Below are 23,853 nucleotides of genomic sequence, written 5' to 3' on the forward strand. Positions count from 1 at the left end.
TTTGAGGGGAAGTGAGTATGTTGACGTGGCCTTGGATGATGGCTAAAACAAATTATATATGCTAAAGAGCGGGGCTAATAAAGAGTGCCTTTTTATTTATTTATTAATATGAGACCTGCTCTTTAGCATATATAATTAGTTTTAGCCATAACCCAAGGCCACGTCAACATAATGTCTTTTGAGGGGAAGTGAATATGTTGACGTGGCCTTGGATGATGGCTAAAACAAATTATATATGCTAAAGAGCGGGGCTAATAAAGAGTGCCTTTTTATTTATTTATTAATATGAGACCTGCTCTTTAGCATATATAATTTGTTTTAGCCATAACCCAAGGCCACGTCAATATAACGTCTTTTGAGGGGAAGTGAATATGTTGACGTGGCCTTGGATGATGGCTAAAACAAATTATATATGCTAAAGAGCAGGGCTAATAAAGAGTGCCTTTTTATTTACTAATTAATATAAGACCTGCTCTTTAGCATATATAATTTGTTTTAGCCATTACCCAAGGCCACGTCAACATAACGTCTTTTGAGGGGAAGTGAATAAGCCGTTGCTAAGGCGTTGCTGAGCAGCTCGTGTGGAGAGGAAGAGGGCCCGTGGGCAGTGCCTTTGAGCCGTCCCACAATTAATAACTTTGCCAGTCTTTAAGAGGCCACAAGACTGCTATATTCGATGCAACAAACTGACAGGGCTACCCCTCTGAAAGTTAACATAGTAAGAGCTGTGCTGGATTAGACCAATGGTCCATGTAGCCCAGAATTCTGTTCACAAAGTGGCCCACCAGCTGCCTGTGGAAAGCTTACATGTAGGGCACGAATGCAACAGCACCCTCCCACTCATGTTCCCCAGCAACTGGTGTACATAGGCATATCACCTCTGATACTGCAGGTAGCATATAGCCACCATGACTAGTACCCATTAATAGCTTTCTCCTCCCATGAATTTGCCTAACCCCCTTTTAAAGCTATCCAAATTGATGGCCATCACTACATCTTGCGGAAGTGAATCCCATACTTTAACTATGTGCTATGTGAAAGAGTACTTCCTTTAAGCTGTCCAGAATCTCCCACCAATCAGCTCCATGGGATAACCCTGGGGTTCTGGTATTATGACAGAGGAAGAAAAATCTCTCCCTATCCACTTTCTCCACACCATGCATAATTTTGTACACCTTTATTATGTCTCTCCTTACTTGCCTTTTTTCTAAGTTAAACAGTTCCAGAGATTATAACCTTTCCTCAAACAGGAGCTGCTCCAGGCCCTTGATCGTTTTGGTTGCCCTTTTCTAAACCTTTCCCAATTCTTTTTTTAAATATATTTTTATTTTATCTTTATAAACACTACCAAAATTACCAACAACCTACTCAATACTTCAGTTCTCATCCATACAATATTTTAGTTAGGACACCATAACAGAAAGAGAAGAAAGAAAGGAAAAAAGAAAGGAGAGGAAGAAAGGAGGTCAAGAAAAAAAAAAGAAACAAGTTCTTTCCCCTTCTCTCCCTCTCTCCACGCCTTAAGAATTAAATTTAAACTCCAACATCTCCCAACCTCCAATGGTATTCTATTTTTAAAAACTATATCTATTATACAACCTTACAATTTAGTAAAGCAATCTTTTATATCAACGCAACGGTTCTACACTTCACTCCCAAAAGCCTGAATATTAGTAATAATAATAATAGTAATCAAAAAGAAAGAATATAGTATTATATAATAATAAAACTTAAGATGAATCTTCAACAGTCAATATTTTTATACTAGATATTTTGTCTATTTTAAAATATAAAATAGAAGAAACAAAGAGAAAGAGAAAATAATAATAAAAAGAGAATACATAAAGGTAAAGAAATATGTATAAAATCATTTCTTCTGAGTTAGCCTAGATCATGAAAGCTACACACAAGAAGTTAACAGTACTTGTTTAGAAATTCCATTTCATGGAATGGTGACAGAGTTCTCACGCATTTTAACATTCAACCAGGCCTCCATCATTTCATGATTTGTAAACTTCTTCATCTGCTCTTCAGATACAATACAAAGTGTAGCAGAATATTTTAAGTAATATTGTAAGTTCATTTGTTTTGCCAGATTTTTTGCTTTGATAAATTGCCTTCTTTTATTCACCACTTCTTTGATGTAATCTGGGAACAGCATAATTTTATCCTGTTTCCAGGAAAGGCTTCCAGGTTGTTTTGCCAAATTCAGGATATAACACTTTTTGGAGACTTTTGCAAATCGAACTATAATTGTGTAATCATTCCCTTTAGGATTTGGCACACGAAATGCCTGCTCAATATCAAGAGAATAATCAGAGGATATAGAAAGTATCTCATGCAAAAGTTTATCCACAAAAGTAGACAATTTCACATCATTAGACAAGCTTTTAATCCCCACTATACGTACATTAGCTCTCTTCATATAGGCCTCCAATTGAGAGATTCTGTCAGATATATTTTTACAAATAACTTGTGTTGTAGTTTCTTGCCACTCGGTCTTCAAGCTCATTAATTTTGGACTCCATTTTTTTCTGTGACGCATTAATTAAATCCACGGCTCTCTGCATATCAGTGATGGAATTTTGAATTAAGTCCAGCCTTTGCTCTAGTCCCGAAAATTGCGAAGATAGGGTTTTCATCATCGTAAATAATCTGCTAAATCTTCTGTTTTTGGCACCTTTGACACAGGAGTTGTGGGAGGTGTTGAAGCAAGCCCTTTTCGTCTCCTTGGTTCAGCCATAATTTTCTCCAATAAATCCTACAGGTCCTCAGATGTTCTCAAATATTGTTCAAAGTTCTTAAATCGTCTCTCATAGGTTGCTGATTTTTCTTGCAGGATATATTGTTATGGAACACACCAGCACTGTTTTCTCCTATGAAATAGTGTAGCAGCCATATCGGGGGTCAGACTAAGTAGCCTCATGCAGCATCATGCTTCATGTTCTTGCTGAGCTCTTGCTCTCTGAAATATATGTTCGTAAGCTGACGAGACACAGGAATTTCTTATCTTGTCAACAAAGGCTAAGGTCATAGAACTGTATATCATGTTCTCTGCTGTTCTCTGCTTATCATGGCTACCCTATAACCCATTTCTTGTATTATAAACAATGGTGCTAGGAGAAGAAATGTTAAGGACTGCAACCCCACACAGGAGGGAGAGGAGGAGCCGTTTCCTATGTGTCACAATATCTATAAAAACAATGTGCTGATGTAAATCGGGGCTTTTGGCTCTTTGGAAGTGATTCCAGCCTTAAGCCCGCGTGTTAAATAAAGAAACTCTTTTTCCTTCACTCCGTGGTCTCTGACTCTGGGTTCTGCAACAATAGGAATCGCATTAGAGCTTTTCATGTTGGTACAGCCCTGGGGGAATAACCCTGGCATCTAGCTCCTCCACTATCGTGCGGGGGTTACCTTACTCCAGTCAAAAATCCAGAGCTATTTGCCTTGCCCCTGCTTTCAGTTCTAGGTGGGAGATGAAAAGGTTTTTCAACCTTTTAAAAAGCTGTTTGAGAAAGCTCCTACGGAGAGTCCGTGGAAGCTGCCAGGGCTACATTGGTCCCAAACTGGAAGTCCAACCTTTCCCAATTCTACTATATCCTTTTTCAGATACAGTGTACTGAAGAAGTATGCTTTATTACTCTTTGCAAGATACCAACAAGGAATTGTGCCCAGGCTTCAAGAACATAGAAGCAGCCCTGCTGGATCAGACCAAAGGCTTATCTAGTCCAGGATCCTGTTTCCCACAGTAGCCAACCACAAACCTCTGGAAGTCCACAAGTAGGACAGGAGGGCAAAAGCCTGCTCCAGCTGCTGTTCCCCAGCTAGTGGTGTTCAGGGACATGCTGCCTCTTCTTTTAGAGGGAGCATATAGAACTCATTGATGGATCAGTCCTCCATGAATTTGTGTAATCTCCCTTTAAAAGCCATCTCTCGTGGTATTGCTCTCTGTGAAGAGTATTGTGGCTTGTACATGGCCATTGGAGAATGCCTCATGCATGAGTGTTCCTTATCCCTATGGCACGGCTTTTCAGATGCATGCATGGGGCTCATGAAAGTGACAGGGAAGGTGATCTGCACTCCAATAGGCAGGGCCTGTTGGAGAAAACAAGGAATATTGCTCCAGGTGTACTCTGTACCTGTTGCTATATGCAAATTAAAAATGGGAAGCACAGCAAAACTGATTAGCCAGTTGTTACAAGACATCATTTATTGTCATGCTGAATGAATGAAAATATAGGAGGTATTCAGTATTTTAATTTTGCAAGGTTTTATTGACAATAAATATCCTTGCAACAACTGATGAAGATCGACTTTATCAACCGTGATAATTCTGAGATTATACATGCACAGAAACAGCAACAACAATTCCTTTGAAAGGCAGGAAAAAAGTTTAAAAGTGACAACAGGATGGAAAATTTAGTAAAATAGTTTGAACAGATGGTGTTGCCTTATTCAAACATCTTCTATGAACTACAGCAATTTTATAAATCTCCTTCATCCCTCTCAACTAAAATCTCAAATATCAGAAAACCACGTTATCACAGTGCAGCAAGATCTTTCATGCATGTGGGAATTCAGGTTTAACTCTTAAACGTTAATTCAATACAGTGACATTCATTTAATGAAGTTACGTTTGTCATAACAGAAATCCTCTCATCTTGTGCCCTTTATATAAACTATGGTTTGTTATGTTCTAAACCTTATATAAACTATGGTTTGATCATCTATAAAGTCAGTGGCTCAGAACAACAATGAAATCGATTGCCTGACCTTGCAAGTCCGATTTTTTCATCTTCAGTCAGGTTAATGAGGGACAGTATCACTTGAAATACTTTTGATCATGTCTTGCTTTTTGGAAGAAGTTAAAAGAGAATCAATATCATTGATAACCTTTGATGTTTTTTCCAGAGTCTCAGCTATGTTCTTTTTACTAACAACCTCAATTAAGGTTTCCTCTGGCCTATCATCTATTTTGGAGGATGGATTTTTTTTCACAGCTGAAACCATACTTGGAATATTGCTGTTCTCCACTAAAACTATAGTTATATTGTTAAGGAAAAAAATAACACAAAACTGAAAAGCAAAATCCAACACTCTTTGCACACCAGCAACAAGAAAGTAAGTCCCATTCTGAATAGACATGAACAGACTTGCATGAATAGACATGCAAGTTTTAAAAATGTCCACAGGGTATTTCAAGATGTCATCAAAAGTGTACATATATAGCAGAGTCTGACAGAAACATTTTTAACAATGAATGAAAACCTCTGGCATAAGCAAGCAACATCTTAACTATTACATAACAGACACAGTCTCATGAAGGTGCTATAATATTTTCATACTATTTACACATACTTTACTGCTGCTTTGACTAACAAACCAAGCCAAAGTATAGAAAATATTTATTACTAGGAGTCTTTAAGTAAGTATGATCTAATAATTGAAGAAATGTTCTATAGATTCAGAACAGGTTATAAAAGGATACAGTTGAATCTTTTTATTTTTTCAAGTTCAGCAGCAACTGACCTATTAAAAACAAAACAAAAAACCTTTGAGAACATATTTCTCAAAATGCCATTTCACTTATCACCGTTTTATACAAATTTATTCCAGGGACAGAAAAAACATAGGTGAACATTCATCCTTCACCTACTACATCCTATTTTTGTTTTAATCATTGAAGAGTACATTTCAATGTATTCCTAAATTTATTAACGAGCATTATTGTTCATAGCAATAATGTCTGAGAAGTCTCCTGGTTGAATGAAAAGAAAAAAAAATACTCTTTGTTGATTTAGGTCAACCAATTTCAGAAAACATTTAAATTATCATTAGCCATCAAAGCAAAGGCTTTGAAATTTCAACAAGTAAGGTCAAGTAAATCAAATCAGTATGACCTGTCCTAGTTTGGGAAGTGGATGGAGAAATAGAGGTTTTATCCGATTTTCAGTTTCAGTTCTGGTTCTGCTGAATTGAACCTTTATCCTGAATCAGACCAGAACCCAAATATTTTTACAGTCTAACTTGAACTGGTTTGACTCCCTGCTAAGGTCTATAGGACCACTTCTTCCAATACCATTTTGTCTGTGTTTTAGGATTCCCTGCTAAGGCCTTGCTCCAAGTGCCTTTAACTGGATGTGATACTTCTGTTGTTCCTGTGCTTTTATTTGCTGCCTCTTAATATTGATGTTATTGTTTTATTGTACAACACCCTGAAATCTGGATAAAAGGCAGTATAAAATAATGTTAGACCGGGGAGATCTGAGTTCAAGTCCCCACTTAGCCATGAAGTTCACAGGGTAACTTTGGGCCAGCCATTGACTTTCATCTAACCTACCTCACAGGGCTGTTGTGAGGATAAAAGGAGTGGAGAAGGTTGCCTTGGGGCTCCTTGGAGGAAAGGCAGGATCTAAATGTAACAAATATAATTTAAATGATTTAAATAAAATAAAGTAATAAGATAACTCACAAAATGCTGAGGGTTAAGGTGTGTGGGGCTTTTTGCACAACATATTTAGCTATTGAAGCATTAGATAGGTTGGACCCTCAATCAATCTTATTAACTTGGCTGTCCTAGATGGTAGTAGCTACTAGGAAAGCAGCTTCTTTATGTCCAAAACAGAACCGTTTACTGCAACACATAAGGGTACATGTTCTTTAAGGATTTTAAGATGTGTTAAGTTGCCATTGACCTAGGTAATCTGTCTGCAATGTAACCCCACAAAAAAGCCCTCTGTAGGTATGGTGCTAACAGTGCTTAGCATTTTACTTCACTGCTTCCATTTACCATACTATAAAACATTTTCACATGAAATCCCAAAAAGTGGATGCTGCATTTGTCACTTGTTGGCAGAATGTGCTGTCTTTAATAGGAAAAAAGCAGCTCTATTGCTGTATCAAGGCTTTTAAGATAGCGAATCCGATGGAAGGCCTGCTTCCTTGAAAATACCGCTGCAGACTTTGGAGTTGTTATTTTATGTTTGGTGACTTATGAAAGACATTTCAGAAGAATACCAGTTTTCTTCAGGAATAGGCTGTGGTGACCCCGAACGTATCTCTCTGTCTTTGTTCAAGCTTCTGCACCATTCCACCACTGTTGTGATATATCTGCATTTGAGAGGAAGAGCTTGTGTTATATCCAATACGAGCGGGCAACACCCACTAAGAACCCATGGCATCCGTGGTATCCCATTCTTGGCAAGGAAAGCAAACCCACCTGTCTTGGCAAGGAAGTGTCTCTCGTAGGGAAGCAAATTCCTTACTCTTATGCCCTTATGATGCATCCAGACAACAACTTTCCCTGCACTTGGCTGGGCAGTGCAGCATACAAGGAAGGAGTTACGCTGGGCAGGGAGGGGCCATAGCTCAGTGGTAGGGCACCTGCTTTGCATGCAGAAGGTTCCAGTTTCAATCCCCAGCTTCTCCAAGTCGGGCTCGAAAAACTTCTGCCTGAAACGCTGGAGAGATGCTGCCAGGCAGCGTCAACAGCACTGGCCTAGATGGGCCAATGGTCCGACTCAGTATAAGGCAGCTTCCTATGTTCCCACAATCCAGAGTAAGCCAAGTACTGTTCTTCTCAGGATACCCTGACATACACTGCTGGTAGCATAAGAAGTTCTCTGTGCAGGATAAATAGCCTGTGGTGGTTCCTCTCAACCATGCAGCCTGGCTGTCTGGGCTGAAAGGCTCAGAAGCACCGAGACAGCATTCCCAGTCTCTAGCAGCTTCGAAGAATTTGTTACACTTATACCCCCACTTAGGGAGCCAATCTCCACAAAAAAACTACAATGTGTTACGGAACACACTGGGTGTCTGTACACCCCAACACATTACTGGGGGGTATTTAACCACTTGCCTGATCACCATAGGTGAAAAGGAACTATGTGCAGGACAGTGGGCTGCTGGCGGAGGAACTTAATGCTCGGTCCGTCCCTCCCTCCAGCAGCCCACTGCGTTTCTATGCTGGGCATGTAAAAGGGCATGCTGCCGCCTCCTCTGCATCTGGCACAGAAACCATGGGGGCTGCTGGGTGGAGCCCTTTTGTCCATTCTTCCCTCCAGCAGCCCCTGGGTGGGAAGAAGCTCTCTCTGCGCCCAGCTTAGAAACAAACCCTGCACATCGTTTTATTGCGGGTTTTATTTCTTTTAATGTGTTCTTAACTGTGTTTTTCATCTATTTTATGACTGTTTTAACTAAGTTTATTTTAATCTGGAGTTTATTACAGATAGCTGTCTTGAGCACCATTTTTTTCTGGTGGAAAAGCAGGGGAATAAATCAAATCAATCATTTTACTAGCCTGCTTTTTCTTCCTAAAAAGGGTCCCTCTTCTACCAGCCACTTTTACGAGTAAAAAAGCAGGCTAGTAAAAATAATCACAGGCTAGCAACTTTTATGGGCTTATTGACAATTGATGGTATTCTCTTCTGGTCCCTTGCAGTTGATGGCACAGTTCATGTTCTAGGCTCTGCCTTGCAGAAGGAGAGGGCAGGAGAAGCTGTAAATAGATTTTGGGGCTGGCTGATGGTAAAGAGGCCAAGTCACAAATGTAGCCCTTGTGATAATTTCTAGAGTCTTATGATCCCTGGCATTTGAGGAAAATCCCAAAACTGTACTCCTGGGAACTCCAATGTGGTGCCAACACGCCCATAGACAGCTCTCTTGGCATCGAACAGACTCCCTGCCCGGCCTGATTTTTATTTTATTTAAGACTTAAAATTTTTTTTTTTTTTAATTGGGAAACTGGCATGCTGCAAAGTGAAGTGCTGCCTGTCAGCACCATTTTTATTTGGGTTCAAAAGAGTGGTTTTGTGATTTAGAGCTCAGACCCCAACTCTGCTTTGTATTTAGGTTCTTCGGCAAGTTACTTTTTTTTTAGTCTCACCAGTTTGCCTTCTGGGAAATGAGTGTTTTGTGACCAGCCATGCCTACCATGGCAACCATTTCATGAATGGGCAAGCCCCCCACCTGCCTCATGGTAGCCAGAGGGAGAGGAAGCAGCAGCCAGACACCGCCAACATTCCTGAATCCAGCTGCAGATGAAGCCCCCTCCCTCATGCTACTGACTCGCTACTGAGGCCATCCGTGGGTGAGGAAGCAGCAGTCTGCACCCCTCCATCATGCCTAGATTTGTATGAGGCGATCAGAGGGAAACAAAGCAGCGGCCCTTCCGCTTTGTCCATGACCAGCTGAACTTTGCAGCTAAAAATCTAGTGCCTGAACTTGCGCTTTTCCTCCTCCCTCCCAATCACCTTTCCTTTTGTGTCTTTTTAAGACTGTAAGGCCACAGGCAAGGACTGTCTTAAGAAATATCTTTGTAAGCGGCCTTCGGAACCTTTTTGGCAAAAGGGCAGAATAAAATTGTGATAAATAATTTTGTGAGAGCATCTATGACATTCTTCCAGAACTTCAAATGTGCCCATTGACCCAAGAAGACTGGGGAGCCCTGTACTCACAGGTGAGACTGACACAGGGTATGTAATGGCTTCAAAGGCCAACGTAACGCTGCCTTGCTTGCTACTGTTGTGCTACCAAGCGAGGCAGGAATAATTTGTACAAATGGTGATGGCTGCTGCTATGGTTGGTGTTGGATGCAGCTCCTAAAACAACCACCATCTTCTGAAGCATTGCAAAATTTATTAATTTAAAACACTTATATCCTTCCTTATTTCCCAAATAGGAACTTAAGGCAGCCAGCAAAGATCAGCACAGTATTGAAAAATAGAGGGGTGGGGCACAGGTGGGATAAGCTTTTGGTTGTATATGTTGCTCTGCCAGTGCAACAGCACATTGAATTAGCCCATCTCTAAAAAAGTACCTGCCTAATATTAACTGTAAAACATTTGTTAACACGGATGCCACCAAGGGCAAAAGATAACAAATAGACAACTTTGCTGAAATGTGTAGCACCAGAAAAGATTTCTGTCATTAAAGCAATTTGGAAAAAGATTTCCCCTGTATTTGCTTTAGATGAGTTGAACAATTCCTGAAAGGCAGAGGAAGTCATACAGAAACGCCTGAATGTATCAAAAAGATCTACAAATACCTTTCATAGAGCCCGGGACGATCTATCTGGAGAAGCTGCTGTGCCCCTTCAGGTGAAGTCAGTTTACACCAACCTGTGTTAGCATCCTGAGGTCTCTTAGAAAGAAAAAAACAAGGTCAAGAAAAGTACCCTCCTTTATATCACTCTCCCAATCAACTCCTGCTTTCCCACTGTAATGTGTTTCAGATTGGGGATGGTTTTCTATTTCTTTCTCCAGGTTGGGGGCTACCAGGGCTGCTACACACTCCCATGACTAAAAACACACCTTGGGAGCCAAGTGGGTCAGTATCACTCCAGATACTAATCTCTCTCTAGTTCTTCTGCAAGCTCAGAAGCAAACCCAGCCTCTCCAGGACTCCCCAAAAGAATGATACTCTACTCCTGCTATTGTTTAAAGGCATAGCAAGAGCACCCCTAAATAAATTCTATGACTGCCACTTGCTGGACAATCATACCCCAGGAACAAAATACTTCAACCTACACCAGGGACCCTCCAGATGTTTTGGCCTACAACTCCCATCACCCCTTGCCAGCACAGCCGACAGTGAGGGATCATGGGAGTTGCAGGCCAAAACCTCTGGAGGACCACAAGTTGCCCACTCTTGATCTACACAATCTAGTAGAGCAGCCTTCCATAACCAGGGCACCGTCCATATGTGTTGGACTACAACTCCCATCAGGGCCAGCCAGCATGGCTATTGGCCATCCTGGCTGGGGGTGATGGGAGTTGTAGTCCAACAGATCTGGAAGGCACCAGATTGGGGAAGGCTGCAGCAGATCTCTAAGGTCCTGCATGTCAGGGTGGAAACTGAGCCAATAGAACCCCAGAGCAGTTCTGATTCTGAGGAGGAACAGCAATCCGTGGGAGAGGAGCGCGCTCATCTCTCACAGGCACAGCAGCTGGCAGAGATTCCTCCTGCCAGCATTCCTGAGATAGTGACCCTGGCAGCGAGAGAGTGCTGGAGGGGGGCTTGCTGGATGCTCGACACCGACACCAGGAGCAACGACAGCTGGAGGGCGCAGAAAGGAGGCGTAGCGCTTGTTTGGCACGCAAGCAACGGTTGCGTCCTGAGGACCCAAGGGAAAGAGGGAGGAACTCTCCCTAGCCCAGAAGTTCAGGGTCTTCCCGTGATTCTCCTTCAAATGGGGATCAACTGCCTACCCAGAGCATAGGCTACTCTGCTGTTCCTTGCTTAGTTGCTGGTGATTAGCATCTGAAAGAGTAATTAAGTTGTAAAAGGATTAAAGCCTTGAAAAGAATCCTTTCGTCTGTGTCTTGAGTTACCTATTGGAGTAGACTGAAAGGGGCCACCAGGGCGCTCCTGACAGCGCAAAACTCAATGTTAACTTTGCCCCCATTTCTCCAAATGTCGCAAGGTACTCTTCAGAGAGAAAACTGAAATATTATTTCCTTTTGCTAGCTGCCTCCTTCTATAACCCTGGCTCCATCCTTCAAGGGTAAACCTTCTCAGCTGGTAGGCCATGGACTCTTAAACACTACAGAGTACAGGGGCTCTTCAGTTCCTACTTCTCCCAAAACTAAAGAGAAAGTGTACACAGAAGTGCCAGCAGCAGCAGAAGTCCTTTCCAGGTGATAATTTCCCCCCGTGCAATAATTACACATGCGTTATTCATTTGTTGCATGAGTTCCAGACAGCTTTATCCTGGGTCGCACTTCCTTTATTAGGAGACCACATTTTTTCAACATTTGAATGGCACTATTTTGTTGTGGAAATGTGATTTCTCATCCACAATGCATGTTGATTGCTAAAGTGACTAACTCCCTTCCGCCCTTCTCGTGCCGTTTTGTGAATTTTAGAAGTTATTACATTAAAAAAAAACCTTTATAAACCCAAACACTCCCCAGTGAAGCACACAAATGTAGAAGTGCTTTCTCCCTTTAAAAAGCTATCCTCTGCGGCTTCCCTCTTCCTGTCAATTACAGGGATGGGATATTGTGCCGCTGAGTCTCTATTGAGACTCCAAAACAAAAATCTGGGTTATTTCTGATCACTTGGAAAAGGGGGATAAATATAGGCTTTGTTTGCAGAGTTCTGCTCTCCACCCAGTTGGATGCAGGCTGTCTCTGGTATTTTAGCTTGTGTCAAGACTCTGTTTCATCCTTCTGTTTCCTGCTATTTTCCTTTTGTATGTACAGTGCTTCCATAGGCGAGTGGTTTTTTTGTTTTAAAAGAAAGCTTCCCCTGGGGCTCCTCCTCATCCAGTGGGAGGACCATCACATGATCCAGGAGTGGCATCAGCACAGAGACAGCCCAGTTGTTTGGACCTTTTCTGGGGTTCAAAGAAGAGTCATGTCAGTTTCCACTGCTGAAGAGACAAGCTGTTCAGTTCAAAGGTGGCCTGTTTCTTCAGCCCTTGTTTGGATTAAAGCTCATGTTCTCAGTGATGATTCAATTATTTATTAACAACTACCACTCCAAACTTTATATTGAGGATGAAAACAGGATATCGAGTCAATTAATTGCTGTTCCAGAAACAGTTGTCCAAAAACATTTTGAGAGCCTTTTTAAAGAGACTACTGGAAGGTTCACATCTCCCTTTTCAAGTCATTTTGGTGGTGGTGGTGGGACTCAAAAAACAGCACTCTCGAAGCTCATCTACATTATTTATGCATTTATTTGTTTAATTTATATCCCACCTTTCTGCCAAAAGAATGGTGCTCAAGGCAGCTAACAATAAATCCAGATTAAAAATAAAATCTGAATTAAAACGTAACAAAAAACAAATAATTAAAAATGTTACAGTAAAGGAAATAAACAGTGCCAGCCTATTAAAAACCCCTTAAGCAACAGACTAGCTTATATGCCAAAGGTCTACCTGAATAAAAATGTCTTTGCCTGCTGGTGGAAGGACAATACAAAAGGGAGGCATCCTACCTGCTGTCAGCAGTGGCCTATAGCCTGGGAGGCATTATGAAAAGGCATTATATCACCCATATCAGCTTGCCTCCACTTTAAGATCAGCAAGAGAAGCCCTTCTCACTTGCCTGCCTTTGAGGGCAGTTAGGTGGGCAAGTACATTAGACAGGGCCTTTTCCACATTGGCCCTACAGCTCTGGAATGGGTTGCCATGAGGAGTCTGCCAGGCCTCATCACTGCAAACTTTTAGGAAGGCCCTGAAGACTTACTTGTTTACTCTGGCCTTCCCCCGACTATGTTTACTGGACTATTCCGCTCTATAGCTGAAATTACACTGTAGCTTTTTAGTAACGTTTTATTGCTGGTATCTGTTATTTTATGAATGTTTGCTGCCTTATTAGTGTATCTTTATTATATGAATTTTAATGTTGTAAGTTGCCTTGGGAGGGCTTCTGCGCTGAAAGGCAGCCTAGAAATATTTTAAATAAATAAATAAATATTATCTACACCTGAGAGTGCCTTGTAGAGCTTTAATCAGAAGTTGTAGACACTTTACACAACCAAGGAGTCACCATAAAGTGACTCTTTTCCTCCTTTAATTTTCATGTAGTAACGTGGTTTTATAGAGCGGTTTTAGAAAAGACCATCCATGTGATGAAACTGAACAAGCAAAAACAGATAAACATAAGGAAACTAGGGAGCAGGACATAGTTACTTCAAACATAAAATTAACTAAACCAATTTCCTTTAAGGCTCACCTGTGACTTTCCATAGTGAGAACCAAAATCCCACACCATGCTCACAATCATTCCATCATGAAAGATAGCATGTACTTTATTATCTGAATATGCAAAGAATCTTCCAACACTGGGAATAACCTTTTCAGCCAGAGGGACTGGTAGCATTTCTCCTCCACCCATCTCAGGAGACTATTTCAAAACAAACCGCATAGGAGAAAATTAAGTTAAGTACTAGCATGCATCTTTATACTAGCATTTGGCCTTCTATTACCCATTTCAGGCCCCAAGGCATGGTCTGAGGGCATAATAAAACAGCCACCTTGCTGAAGCTAAGCAGTTCTGGGTCTATTCAGTGCTGGGATGAGAGACCACTGACAGCCCCTTTTACACAACTCTAAGTTCCACAGAGGAAGAAAGGTGGACTATAAATGTACTAAACAAATTAAGCAATTTCCTTCCTCACCAGGCTTAGCTTTGTCTCATTAAACACCAGGAGCTCTGGAAATATGCAGATAGCCCTAATTGTGCTACAGATCATAGCCCCTAGACCCAAAATCCAACCACTTAGGATTCTGTACAAGAATTTCAAATTTGTTTTTGTAAGAGCTAATATTTGGACCTTGTCTGGGGTTTGAAGAACCCCAGTTCGTCAGTTTCCACTGGTGAAGAGACAAACTGCTCAGTTCAAAGGTGGCCTGTTTCTTCAGCAGCAAAAAATGCTGAGGAAAAACAAGTGAGAAAGCTCTCCTACAACATACACAAACATGCTCTCAGTAATTATGTCACAATCATTTGTCAACAACTACCACTCAAGAACTTTATATTGAGGATGAAAACAGGACTTCCCATCAGTCAATTGCTGATACAGAACCTGGACAGGATGGCCACAAAATCTCCACAAAAAATGGAGGGCTATTTCATTGCATGCCACACGTGGACTCTTTCAGTAATTTAAGAGTGACAAAGTCTGGACAGGCGTTCTGGTGTCAGAGAAGGGCTGGGCAGCCTAACAGAAGAAGCAACTTGCTGGATCAAAACAAGATTCCCCCCAGTAACACATTCTAGAATCTCAGCAAACAGCTGGCAGTATGAGATTCAGCAGAAATTGGCTAGTGGCTCACAATCTATCTTTTGCTGCCCCCTGATGTAGAGCAGGCCACATGAACGTAACCATACTTAGAAGCTTTAAGAAGCTGAGAACACAAGAAATGCCCTGCTGGATCAGACCGGAGGCCTATCTAGTCCAGCATCCTGTCTCCCACAGTGACTAACTGGATGCTGCAAGACAGGCATGGAGGCAATAGCCCTCTCTTGTTGTTGTTCTGCAGCAGGCACAGAGGAGCCAGGGCAAACAGGAATGGGGCACCAGCAGTTTTTGATTAGCAGAAACGCTGATCTGTCTCCTCCCCACTCTCCCGCCCCAGACTACCCTGTTCCCTTTGAGTTTAGCTGCAATCCTTACAGTACCTGGGGAGAAAATGAATTTTCCCAGCAATAATATACTATTCCTTGCTGTAATGCAAAGTATTTTGGGGTGGCTTGGTCTTGAATGGGCAATTAAGACCCATTAGCTTTACCAAAGCCGTGCTCCTAGTAGAGGAAAATTCCTAGAACTGGTTGTTGATATGGATCGACACAGCCACCTGAATTTTTGGACTGTCCTTGGGGCAGGGCTATGGGGACTGTCATGATGAGCGCCTGCACTTCAAAATTTACCGCTGTTCCCCAGTGACCGGTATTCAGAGGCATGCTGCCTCTGATCCTGGGGGTACTTTTTGTTAGGTCTTTATTTCTTTTTCACTGGTCCTTAATAATATACATTTGATCAATACTGTTGCCTGTCCTGACATTTCAGGCTGGGTTGGGATATAAATCTAAAACACACATATGCTTCCTGGAAAATGAGGAGGCGTCTCACAAGCAAGATGACGTGGCAACACTTTATAAAATGACAACTTTTTCACACTTACCACCTTCCAGCAGGAGACATTGTAATTATGGGTTAGTGAAAGCGTGTTCTCAAGATCATGTTGAAGAACTCTAGGTAGGAAAAGGAAAGGAAAAACTCCCTGCATTTCATAGTGACATAACAGGCTTAAAAAATATTATTGCTAGTTTACGTTCAACTTGATAGTGCTAAACCCCTATTGTGGGCAGAAGGTAGATTGGGATCTACTGGTATACCGCTGGATGATTTGCAGAAGATTTATTTATTTATTTATTGCATTTATACCCCGCCTTCTCTCCTCTTGCAAGGAACCCAAGGCGGCTTACATTCTCCTCCTCCTCTCCATTTTATCCTCACAACAACAACCCTGTGAGGTGAGTTGGGCTGAGAGTCTGTGACTGGCCCAAAGTCACCCAGTGAGCTTCCATGGCCGAGTGGGGACTAGAACCCGGATCTCCCAGCTCTGTCCCAATTGTTTAATAACAACAACAACAAAATAGGCTTTCCCAAAATAGGCTTCTCTATTGAGAAGCAGATTTGAACTTGAAGATACAGGTCACATCAGTGGCTCACGAAGTGCAAGCGGTAATTGGCTCCGCCCCCTAAACTGCCATTTTTCATCCAGCTCCACCTCCCAGCCACTATTTTTGCACCTGGCTCTGACTATTGGAACTTGAGGTTCTATTCAAACAATAATAAATGTCTCCCTGTCCCCCCGCCCCCACAAAACAGGGTAAGAACAGGGGCTGGTATTGGGCATTATGAATATATTACACCACTACTTCGTCATGTTTACTGCTCCCAGTCTGTTTCTAGGCCTATATTCAAACTACTCAAACCCTGAGATCATCATCCAAGTACTTTCTCCCAGTGTCCCCTTCCTAGTGAGGTATGGAGTTGGCTATAAGAAAAAGGCCCTTTTCAGTAGAGGCTCCTGGGTTGAGGAACACCCCCCCACCCCACCCCCAGAGAGGCCTGCCTGGCACCTAGTCCAGGGCCCCATCTACACCAGGCGTTTATTCTGGGGTGGGTGTGAGTCAAGGTCCCTTACGATAGATGACACAGTCACAAATTTGCAGCCATCTGTGGTTTTCGCCTGGAAAAAGCAGAGTTCCAAGGAGTCATTTTACTGCAATTTTGGGGTTTGCTGCAGGTTCCCCCGCAGTTGTGGGCCATCTGTTCCTTCCCTGAACTGACTTTGCATCTTACAGTGGGTGTGTTGTAGGCATGCATAGTGCCTGGGTCACCCTGTGACACCCCTTTGCTCCCCCATCCCTTCGCAGCTGCGCAGTTACAGAGGCACAGAGGAACGTTATCATTTATATCACACTTTTGCATATTTTTGCAGCTTTTTTTCTTCACGACAGTTGCTTTTGGACTCAGTACCCAAGGGCTGGGGGAGGGGCTGGGGGGAGGAACAACATTGCTCTGGCTACCATTTCGGAGCAATGGCTAGGAATGCAGCGCTCACGCCTGCAAGTGCGAACCATCGCAAGAGTCTTGGGCTGGGGAGCTGATAAACTGAAGCTGCGGAAATGAAGGAGCACAAAATACCAATTTTTAATCTAAAACAGGCTCAGAAAGACACAGCACAGCCCCTGAAATATAAAACAGCCACTGAAGTGTTGTGCCCCCACAGTCATTGGGACTGCACAGCTGCGCATTTCAGTATAATGGCAAAAAAAAGAGGGCATGGCGCATCTCTTACGGAAGTGCACAGTACACTGCCAGTGTATCGCAGGGCATGGTGATTCAAAGCCGCATTGCTGTGCAGTTGCGACAGGGTGGGGGGCCAAAGCGGTGCCATGTAGATGGGGCCCAGTATGTTCTTGGAGCGAAATACCTTTCCATTTCCCAGGCCTTTTGAAATAATGATGCAGTTTTCATTTTGTTCAGTTCTGTGGATTTTTTTTTTATCCCTCTGCTCTCTCTTTAAACTGATCTGGTCTGTGGTTTTACTTCTCTACTCTCTGTTTTGAATTGACTGTTTTGGTGCATGCGTTTTATTTGTCACTGGTTTGCATTATTATGGTAACATGATTAATTTTGGTTGTAAGCTGCCCAGAGAACTTCTGTTATAGGGTCGCATATACTGGAAATAAATACATAAGAAAACAAACAGCTAATAAAAATACGTAGCTAAAATATTTCACCTTACTGCTTGTGTAATAATTCCCCACACAGAGTAGAGGCTCCCAGGTATATCAGGTGGCAGACTACTTACAGAATACATTGTTCCTTCTCTCTTGAAGATGAAAGAAAGAAAGAAAGTTAGTTTATAAAAGTGCTAAACAAGACTCCCAATACAATAGATTATTAGTCTATTGTATCTTAAATCCCCAGTGTTGGCCATCATATGACTGTTCTACTTTGCTCCAATCCCCTGACCTCCAAAACGTGCAGACATCAATATTTCAAACTGAAATAATGTATTTCAGCAAAGAATTCATTCAGCAGTAAGTTGCTTCCAACTCTTGGGGCAGTATCAAATGCTGGCAGTCTGCCAACGCTAAATACATCACGCTAGTAGAAACCAATGATAAAGCAAAAGAGAGCAAGCGCTTGCTAGCGCAGTCCCCCAAACGAGCACTCTCAGAATGGACAAGTCAGTGGAGCTCCCTTCCACGAGTTCCGCTGACTTGTCTTGTTTGGGAATGGCCCAAAGTTTTTACAGCAGGATGGGCTTTTGCTTCTTTATTGAAAGAAAACAAAAGAAGAAAGATTGGTTACGCATGTGGAGATTCCTACAAGAATCTTGGAAGGAGGTTCTCCTTGTTTACAACTCTAACAAAGCTTTTATACATTGCATGAACATAGCACAGGGCTCCTTCACACAGAGCTTTTATCTTGTGATTGAGATTGCTCCTTCACGGACACTTGCGGGCTCTTTACATGATGCTGTGACCCTGCCATGACCCTCCTGCGCTAAATGCCCTTTGTTCCATTTTTAAATAGGTTGTAGATAATGAGCTATCAAATTACCCCGTTGTGTTCGGCTTCAGTTTCCTCCATGAAAAGAGGAAAAGCGGCAAGGCGTGGAGCGAGATCAATGAAATGGAAGACTCAGATACGGGGAGAAGGAGGTGGGGGGAAAAGGAAGCGGGTGAAAAAGGGAGTTGTTGTGATCCTGCATTTAAAACTGAAGCAGAAAGCCCCATTTTAAATGCAGGATTTTAGGCTGGTGTAGAGATGCCCAAAGTCATGGCTAATGCTGACTGGGTATGGAACACTATAGAGGCAGGACAAATTGCATTGCACTTTTGATTGGTTAGTATTTGCCACACAGAAAAACAATAAGTATTACTTACCAGTGTGATAAGCGGTTCCTGCCATTCAGGTTCTATCTGTTTATTCAAGTGGCATTGAAGCCAGGGCATGAAAATTTCTCTTTGACCCAGATATCCTGTCTGTTTACTTGGTTACATGCAGGGTCAGTGAAAGCTAATGGCTTTTATGTTTTTCTTCCACAGGAAGCACAACTCTGGGTTAGTTTTCAGGGTTGTGCTAGTGAGTGCTAGCTCCCTGTTGCTTTAGAGTTCATTTCTCCTAGTGCCACAGCACCATTGGATACTGTCCTTGGTTTGTACGTAGTCAAGGTGTGGCAAGCTACTGCAGATCTGCTATTCACTGATGCAGCCTTGACAAAATGAACTCGAAAAAAACACTGCATGCAAGATTGCACTGTGGACAGTCGTGGCAATAATCCCAAAGTGAGGATAATGCTCCATGGTAAAGCACACACACTGCATGCAAGAAGGATTCCAGGTTGAATCCCAGGCATCTCTGGTTTTTTAAGGATCTCAGGCACCAAGGCTGGAAATGATTTCAGCCAGAACCCCAGGAGACCAGGGGGGTTGAAGCTTAGGCTGCGGGCCAAATCTGACCTGGCTACAGGCCAAATCTGGCCCTCTGGTGTTCCCCAGACGGCCTGGCCCTCTTCCCCCAGCCCCACCCCCATTTCCCCAACCACCACTCATTGGGTGGTTTCTCGGCTTTTGTGCAGTGTTTTCCACCATTCTACAAGGTTAAAATGCCACTCCTATGTTTAAGGGCGCAACCCTATGGACTGCACCCTTGCTGATCAGAAGCCTCCAAAATCAAAGGTTTCTGAGATTCCTATGCCCTGCCGGGCTGAAGTGGAAGAGGCAATCTTTGCCTCCCCATGCTCTGATCTCCTTTGGAAGGCACTTTCAAGGGTGAGGAAGGAGGCTGGAGGAGCCTCAGGATAAATCATATCCTGGTCTTGCCGGTCTCCTCCCCTCCCCACCCACTGGAACACCCCCTTTTCCTCCTCTCTGAGGTCAATTTTCCGACCTCACAGAGGCAGCCGGGTCGGATCTCTGACTCCCCCTTCTGAGGTTGGAGCGCTGTCTCTGACCTTGGAAAGGGTGTTCCGAGCCATCCTATGGTCCTTGCAACGTTTGCCTAGAGAGCGTGGGGTTGCTCTCTTAGTTACTTTAGCTTTAAGCTAAAATATGCTAGTTTTTGGCTGACCCCTTATGCCTTCAGCTCCATCCAGCCCGAGAGAGCTTCTCTGAAATTGAATTCCGCCGTTAAGCTGAAAGAGGTTTGACACTCCTGCAATAGACAGTACTGGGCTAAATGGACCAACAGTCTCACTCCGCACAAGGCAAGGCTTGTGCTTTCTGAGGGCCCCAGGGGAGGTGGGATTCTGCTTCCAGCTTTCACAGGGCATTAAAATACATAACCTATTGGGTATCATGGGAGGATGAGGTACCATCACAGATCAGGAAATACAGAAAGCCCTCTGCAGTCTCCCCTATTTGCATGTTTTAAAATGGGGAGCACAAACTGAAATCTAAGTAATCACCGTGGATTTCAAACATTCCCATCATTTGGTGGCCATCTCACTAGTTCCAAAAAGACAGATGGTTGTGTATTCCATCTCCTACCATTTGTGAAGTATCAAGAAAAACATAACGGAAACCCTAGTATGTGGTGTGTGTGTGTGTATACACACACACACACACACACACACACACACACAATATACATAGCACATCTTCTTATACCAGATACTGAATAGTTGTTAACCTACATCAACATCCACTTTTATGTGCTAGTTTTATAGTTTTCTTGAAAACTATGAAACTGAATAAAAATATTCAAGAATGGGGGTTAAAAGATAAAACTGTGGTAATTTACCTGTTTTGTTTGTTCCTGAATATAATAACGAGTGAAATATTTTCCCAAAAAGGCACTTTCTGATTTGAAAACAGATCCATCACCAGGATAAATTTCTATACTTTTCCTTCCAAGAAAAAGCCTAAAGGGAAGCATTAGTCATTAGTCCCACTAAACATTTTGCTGATATTGGGCTGGAGCCAGACTTATTCATACTTAAAAGTACTCTGGATCCAACTCATTGTACTGAAGTCACACTGGCTGCAATCCAGTACACAGTTTTCTGTGCTTCAGCTTAATTGAGCTCAGCTGGACAAACATGAAACTGTCCTAGAATGTGGTAGTGCTTTCAATTTTTAAAAAAAGTTATTTTATTAAATTTTATAATATACCTGACAGAGCACCTCTCCCAGCATGAATCTACCCATACGCTATGCTCATAATCTAACGTCTTCCTCTAGGTCCCTCCTTCAAATGAGGCTTGGAGGGTGATAAGAATGGAGAGGACCTTCTTGGTGGTGGCCCCCAATTATGGAAAGATCTCTCCAACGAGGCTCAGCTGGTACCAACATTGTTACCTTTTCAATGCCAGGTGAAGACCTTTCTCTACTCTCAGGCATTTGGCAGCATATGATAAGTTTTTTAATCTGGTCCTGGGATTTCTTATTGTTGATTGTTAACACCTTTTAGATATGTGTGTGTGTGTGTGTGTTGTCTATTTATGTATCTGTATATAAATGGTTTTGATACCATGTATAATATTGTATTTTTAAGGTTTTTAATCTTTGTAAACCACCCAGAGAGTTTCACCTATTGGGCAGTATACAAATATAATAAATGAAAGTTTTGTAATATACAAAAATAGATTATTGCTGTGCACAAGAGAATGAATTATAATAAACCAAATGCATATATTAAGTGTTAAGGTATAAACTTTGTTCTTTCAATAGTTAATACAAGTTAATGGTTTTCTACAAATTATTACTTTTCCATCTACCTTTTAATCTGACACAGTCTATTAATTAAGTTATAATGACATGATTAAGCTTTCAATGGTTTTGCTAGCTAAAGTAGGTCATCTATATATCAACTAAAAATAAAGTATACTTTTTGCTCCGTAACTATTGTTTTTACTCCTATGCAAATGTATGCACAGTTTGCACCTTTCAGTCAGATCAGCCAATCAATTAAAACTCATCCAATCACTCTATATAAAACCGACCTTCTGCAGAATTGCTAATCAATGGGGTACTTTCAAAATCATTCTTATTAGGCAGAGGAGCTAGAAGGGCTACCAGCAATGCCCTCTTCCATTCAATAGTAGTTTAGAAACTCTAGCAGTCCCTGTAGGGACAAAGTCTGTGATTGCACAGAAGGGAAAACAATTACAGATACTAAATAATAACAGGCTTGATCTCAAATTACTAGACTCCCGCTGGAAGAACTGAGCGGGAGAGGAGGCAATCTTTGCCGATCCTCTCTTCCCCCTACAGCCCTCTGCATCACTCTATAGAACAGATTGTCAGAGGGCACAAGCAACTGCCCAGGGAAGGGGAATAATCAAACATCGTCTCTCTCCCTTCTGCCAGAAGAAGCATTCTGTGAGCAGAGTTCTGCTCACAAGATCGTTGGATCTGTACCAATGTATTTAAATATAATTTTCCAATTGCCATAACCCCCCAACAATTTTCTTAAAGTTAGATAAGGAAACTAATTTGTTAGACTTTAAACCTGCCTTTGTCAACACACATGAACACAAACACGGTGATTCTCTTTAACCTGTAAATGACACCCTTGCTCCACAGTACTTTGATTGGCTGGGAATGCGAATAATATCCACCATCTTCTTTTCTCAGTCGGAAGGAATCTGTGAAACTCCACCTGTGGATCAAATCAGTGAAGCATTTACTAAGCAAAACCTGACTGCAATTTTTAAAACTATCTAGATCTCTGGATATTATCCCTGTTTTCTCAGCAGGAAGTCCCACTTTGTTCAGTGAAATGTATTCCTAGTAACTGTGTATAGCTGGGGTGGGGAACCTGCAGTCCTCCAGATGTTGTTGGACAACAATTCCCATCACCCCCAACCATTGGCAATGTTGGCTGTGGCTAACGGAACTTGGAGTCCAACAATACGTGGAGGGTCAGAGCTTTCCCACCCCTGATGTACAGGACTGCAGCCTAAGATTAAAAAAAAACCCAGAATTTTGTACCAATCTGCCCACCAGTTTCTGGGTAGAAACAGCCAAGCTTCTGAGCCTACATTAGATTTCCACACTAACTGGAGATTATGTACTATCTGTTATAATTATTTAACAGATGCTGTAATTTATTACTATACCCTCTCAAAAGGATGTTTATGTTGAGAAACCTTTATGTTCTTCTATTTCGGAGACAATAATAGTCCACCGTCACCCTACCTGTTATGTATCATATGAAGTTTCTGAAAGAGATTATTTGGAGTTTTGGAGTGAAATATGATCAATAGACAGAGCTAGGTGTTGTCAGTATAATACAAAAAGCAATTATCAGCTATAGATTCATTGAGAAACATTCTTAGTATCTAGCACAATATTCTTATTCCTTGTGTGTGATCACATGCTTTTACATTCTATTTCTCTAGCACTTTAGTATGCAGGCATCTCTACATTAAAGAAAACCCCTGCAGTCCTACTGTTGTGAAGCCTTTCCGCATTTACTGCAGGCTCCCAGATGGCAACCACATGATTGCAGAGAGGGGAAGTTTTTAATTTTCAATGTTCCATAGATCTCAATGAAACATCGCCATCTAGTGGCTGTTTAATAGCACAACAACTAATACACACAGTAGGGAAAATCCAGGATATTTAAAGACTTCATTATCTCTGGATCTATTTAACATGGAATAACCGGGAAACACCACGGGATGTGCCCTGGAGGTTGACAACATTGTGAAAAGGACCTGCAAACTTCCGTGAGTGACCTCCCAAAAATGCACAATAAGAACCTTGTGTGATGGCACCCTGCAGATGACTTTACAATTCCTAGCTTCAATCTTCAAAACATCCAGGAGACATCACTATTAATCCCATTTTGCAGATAGAAACCACCAATTAC

At 42.0% G+C, this 23,853-nt stretch overlaps 1 protein-coding gene across 3 annotated transcripts in view; it reads right to left on the reverse strand.

The window, feature by feature from the left end:
- Window positions 1-2,371: 2,371 nt before the first annotated feature.
- C2H5orf34 (chromosome 2 C5orf34 homolog) overlaps window positions 2,372-23,853 on the reverse strand; it is a 40,298-nt gene continuing 18,816 nt past the window's right edge. For 2 of the 3 annotated variants that reach the window (XM_084833171.1, XM_084833170.1), the window contains exons 5-13: window positions 22,537-22,638; window positions 20,779-20,899; window positions 17,766-17,857; window positions 15,635-15,704; window positions 13,683-13,853; window positions 10,046-10,140; window positions 7,018-7,110; window positions 5,489-5,529; window positions 2,372-5,039 (exon numbers count right to left, since the gene is read on the reverse strand). In XM_084833171.1, coding sequence (XP_084689297.1) covers window positions 4,807-5,039; window positions 5,489-5,529; window positions 7,018-7,110; window positions 10,046-10,140; window positions 13,683-13,853; window positions 15,635-15,704; window positions 17,766-17,857; window positions 20,779-20,899; window positions 22,537-22,638 — 1,018 coding nt within the window. In that variant the 3' untranslated portion in view covers window positions 2,372-4,806. Of the gene's footprint in view, window positions 5,040-5,488; window positions 5,530-7,017; window positions 7,111-10,045; window positions 10,141-13,682; window positions 13,854-15,634; window positions 15,705-17,765; window positions 17,858-20,778; window positions 20,900-22,506; window positions 22,639-23,853 lie in introns of all 3 variants that reach the window. The other variant, XM_084833169.1, reaches the window with a different exon arrangement.

Source organism: Heloderma suspectum, chromosome 2 (genome assembly GCF_057233095.1).
Source record: "Heloderma suspectum isolate Gila_16-S chromosome 2, 16-S_ref, whole genome shotgun sequence".
NCBI classification, from domain to species: domain Eukaryota; kingdom Metazoa; phylum Chordata; class Lepidosauria; order Squamata; family Helodermatidae; genus Heloderma; species Heloderma suspectum.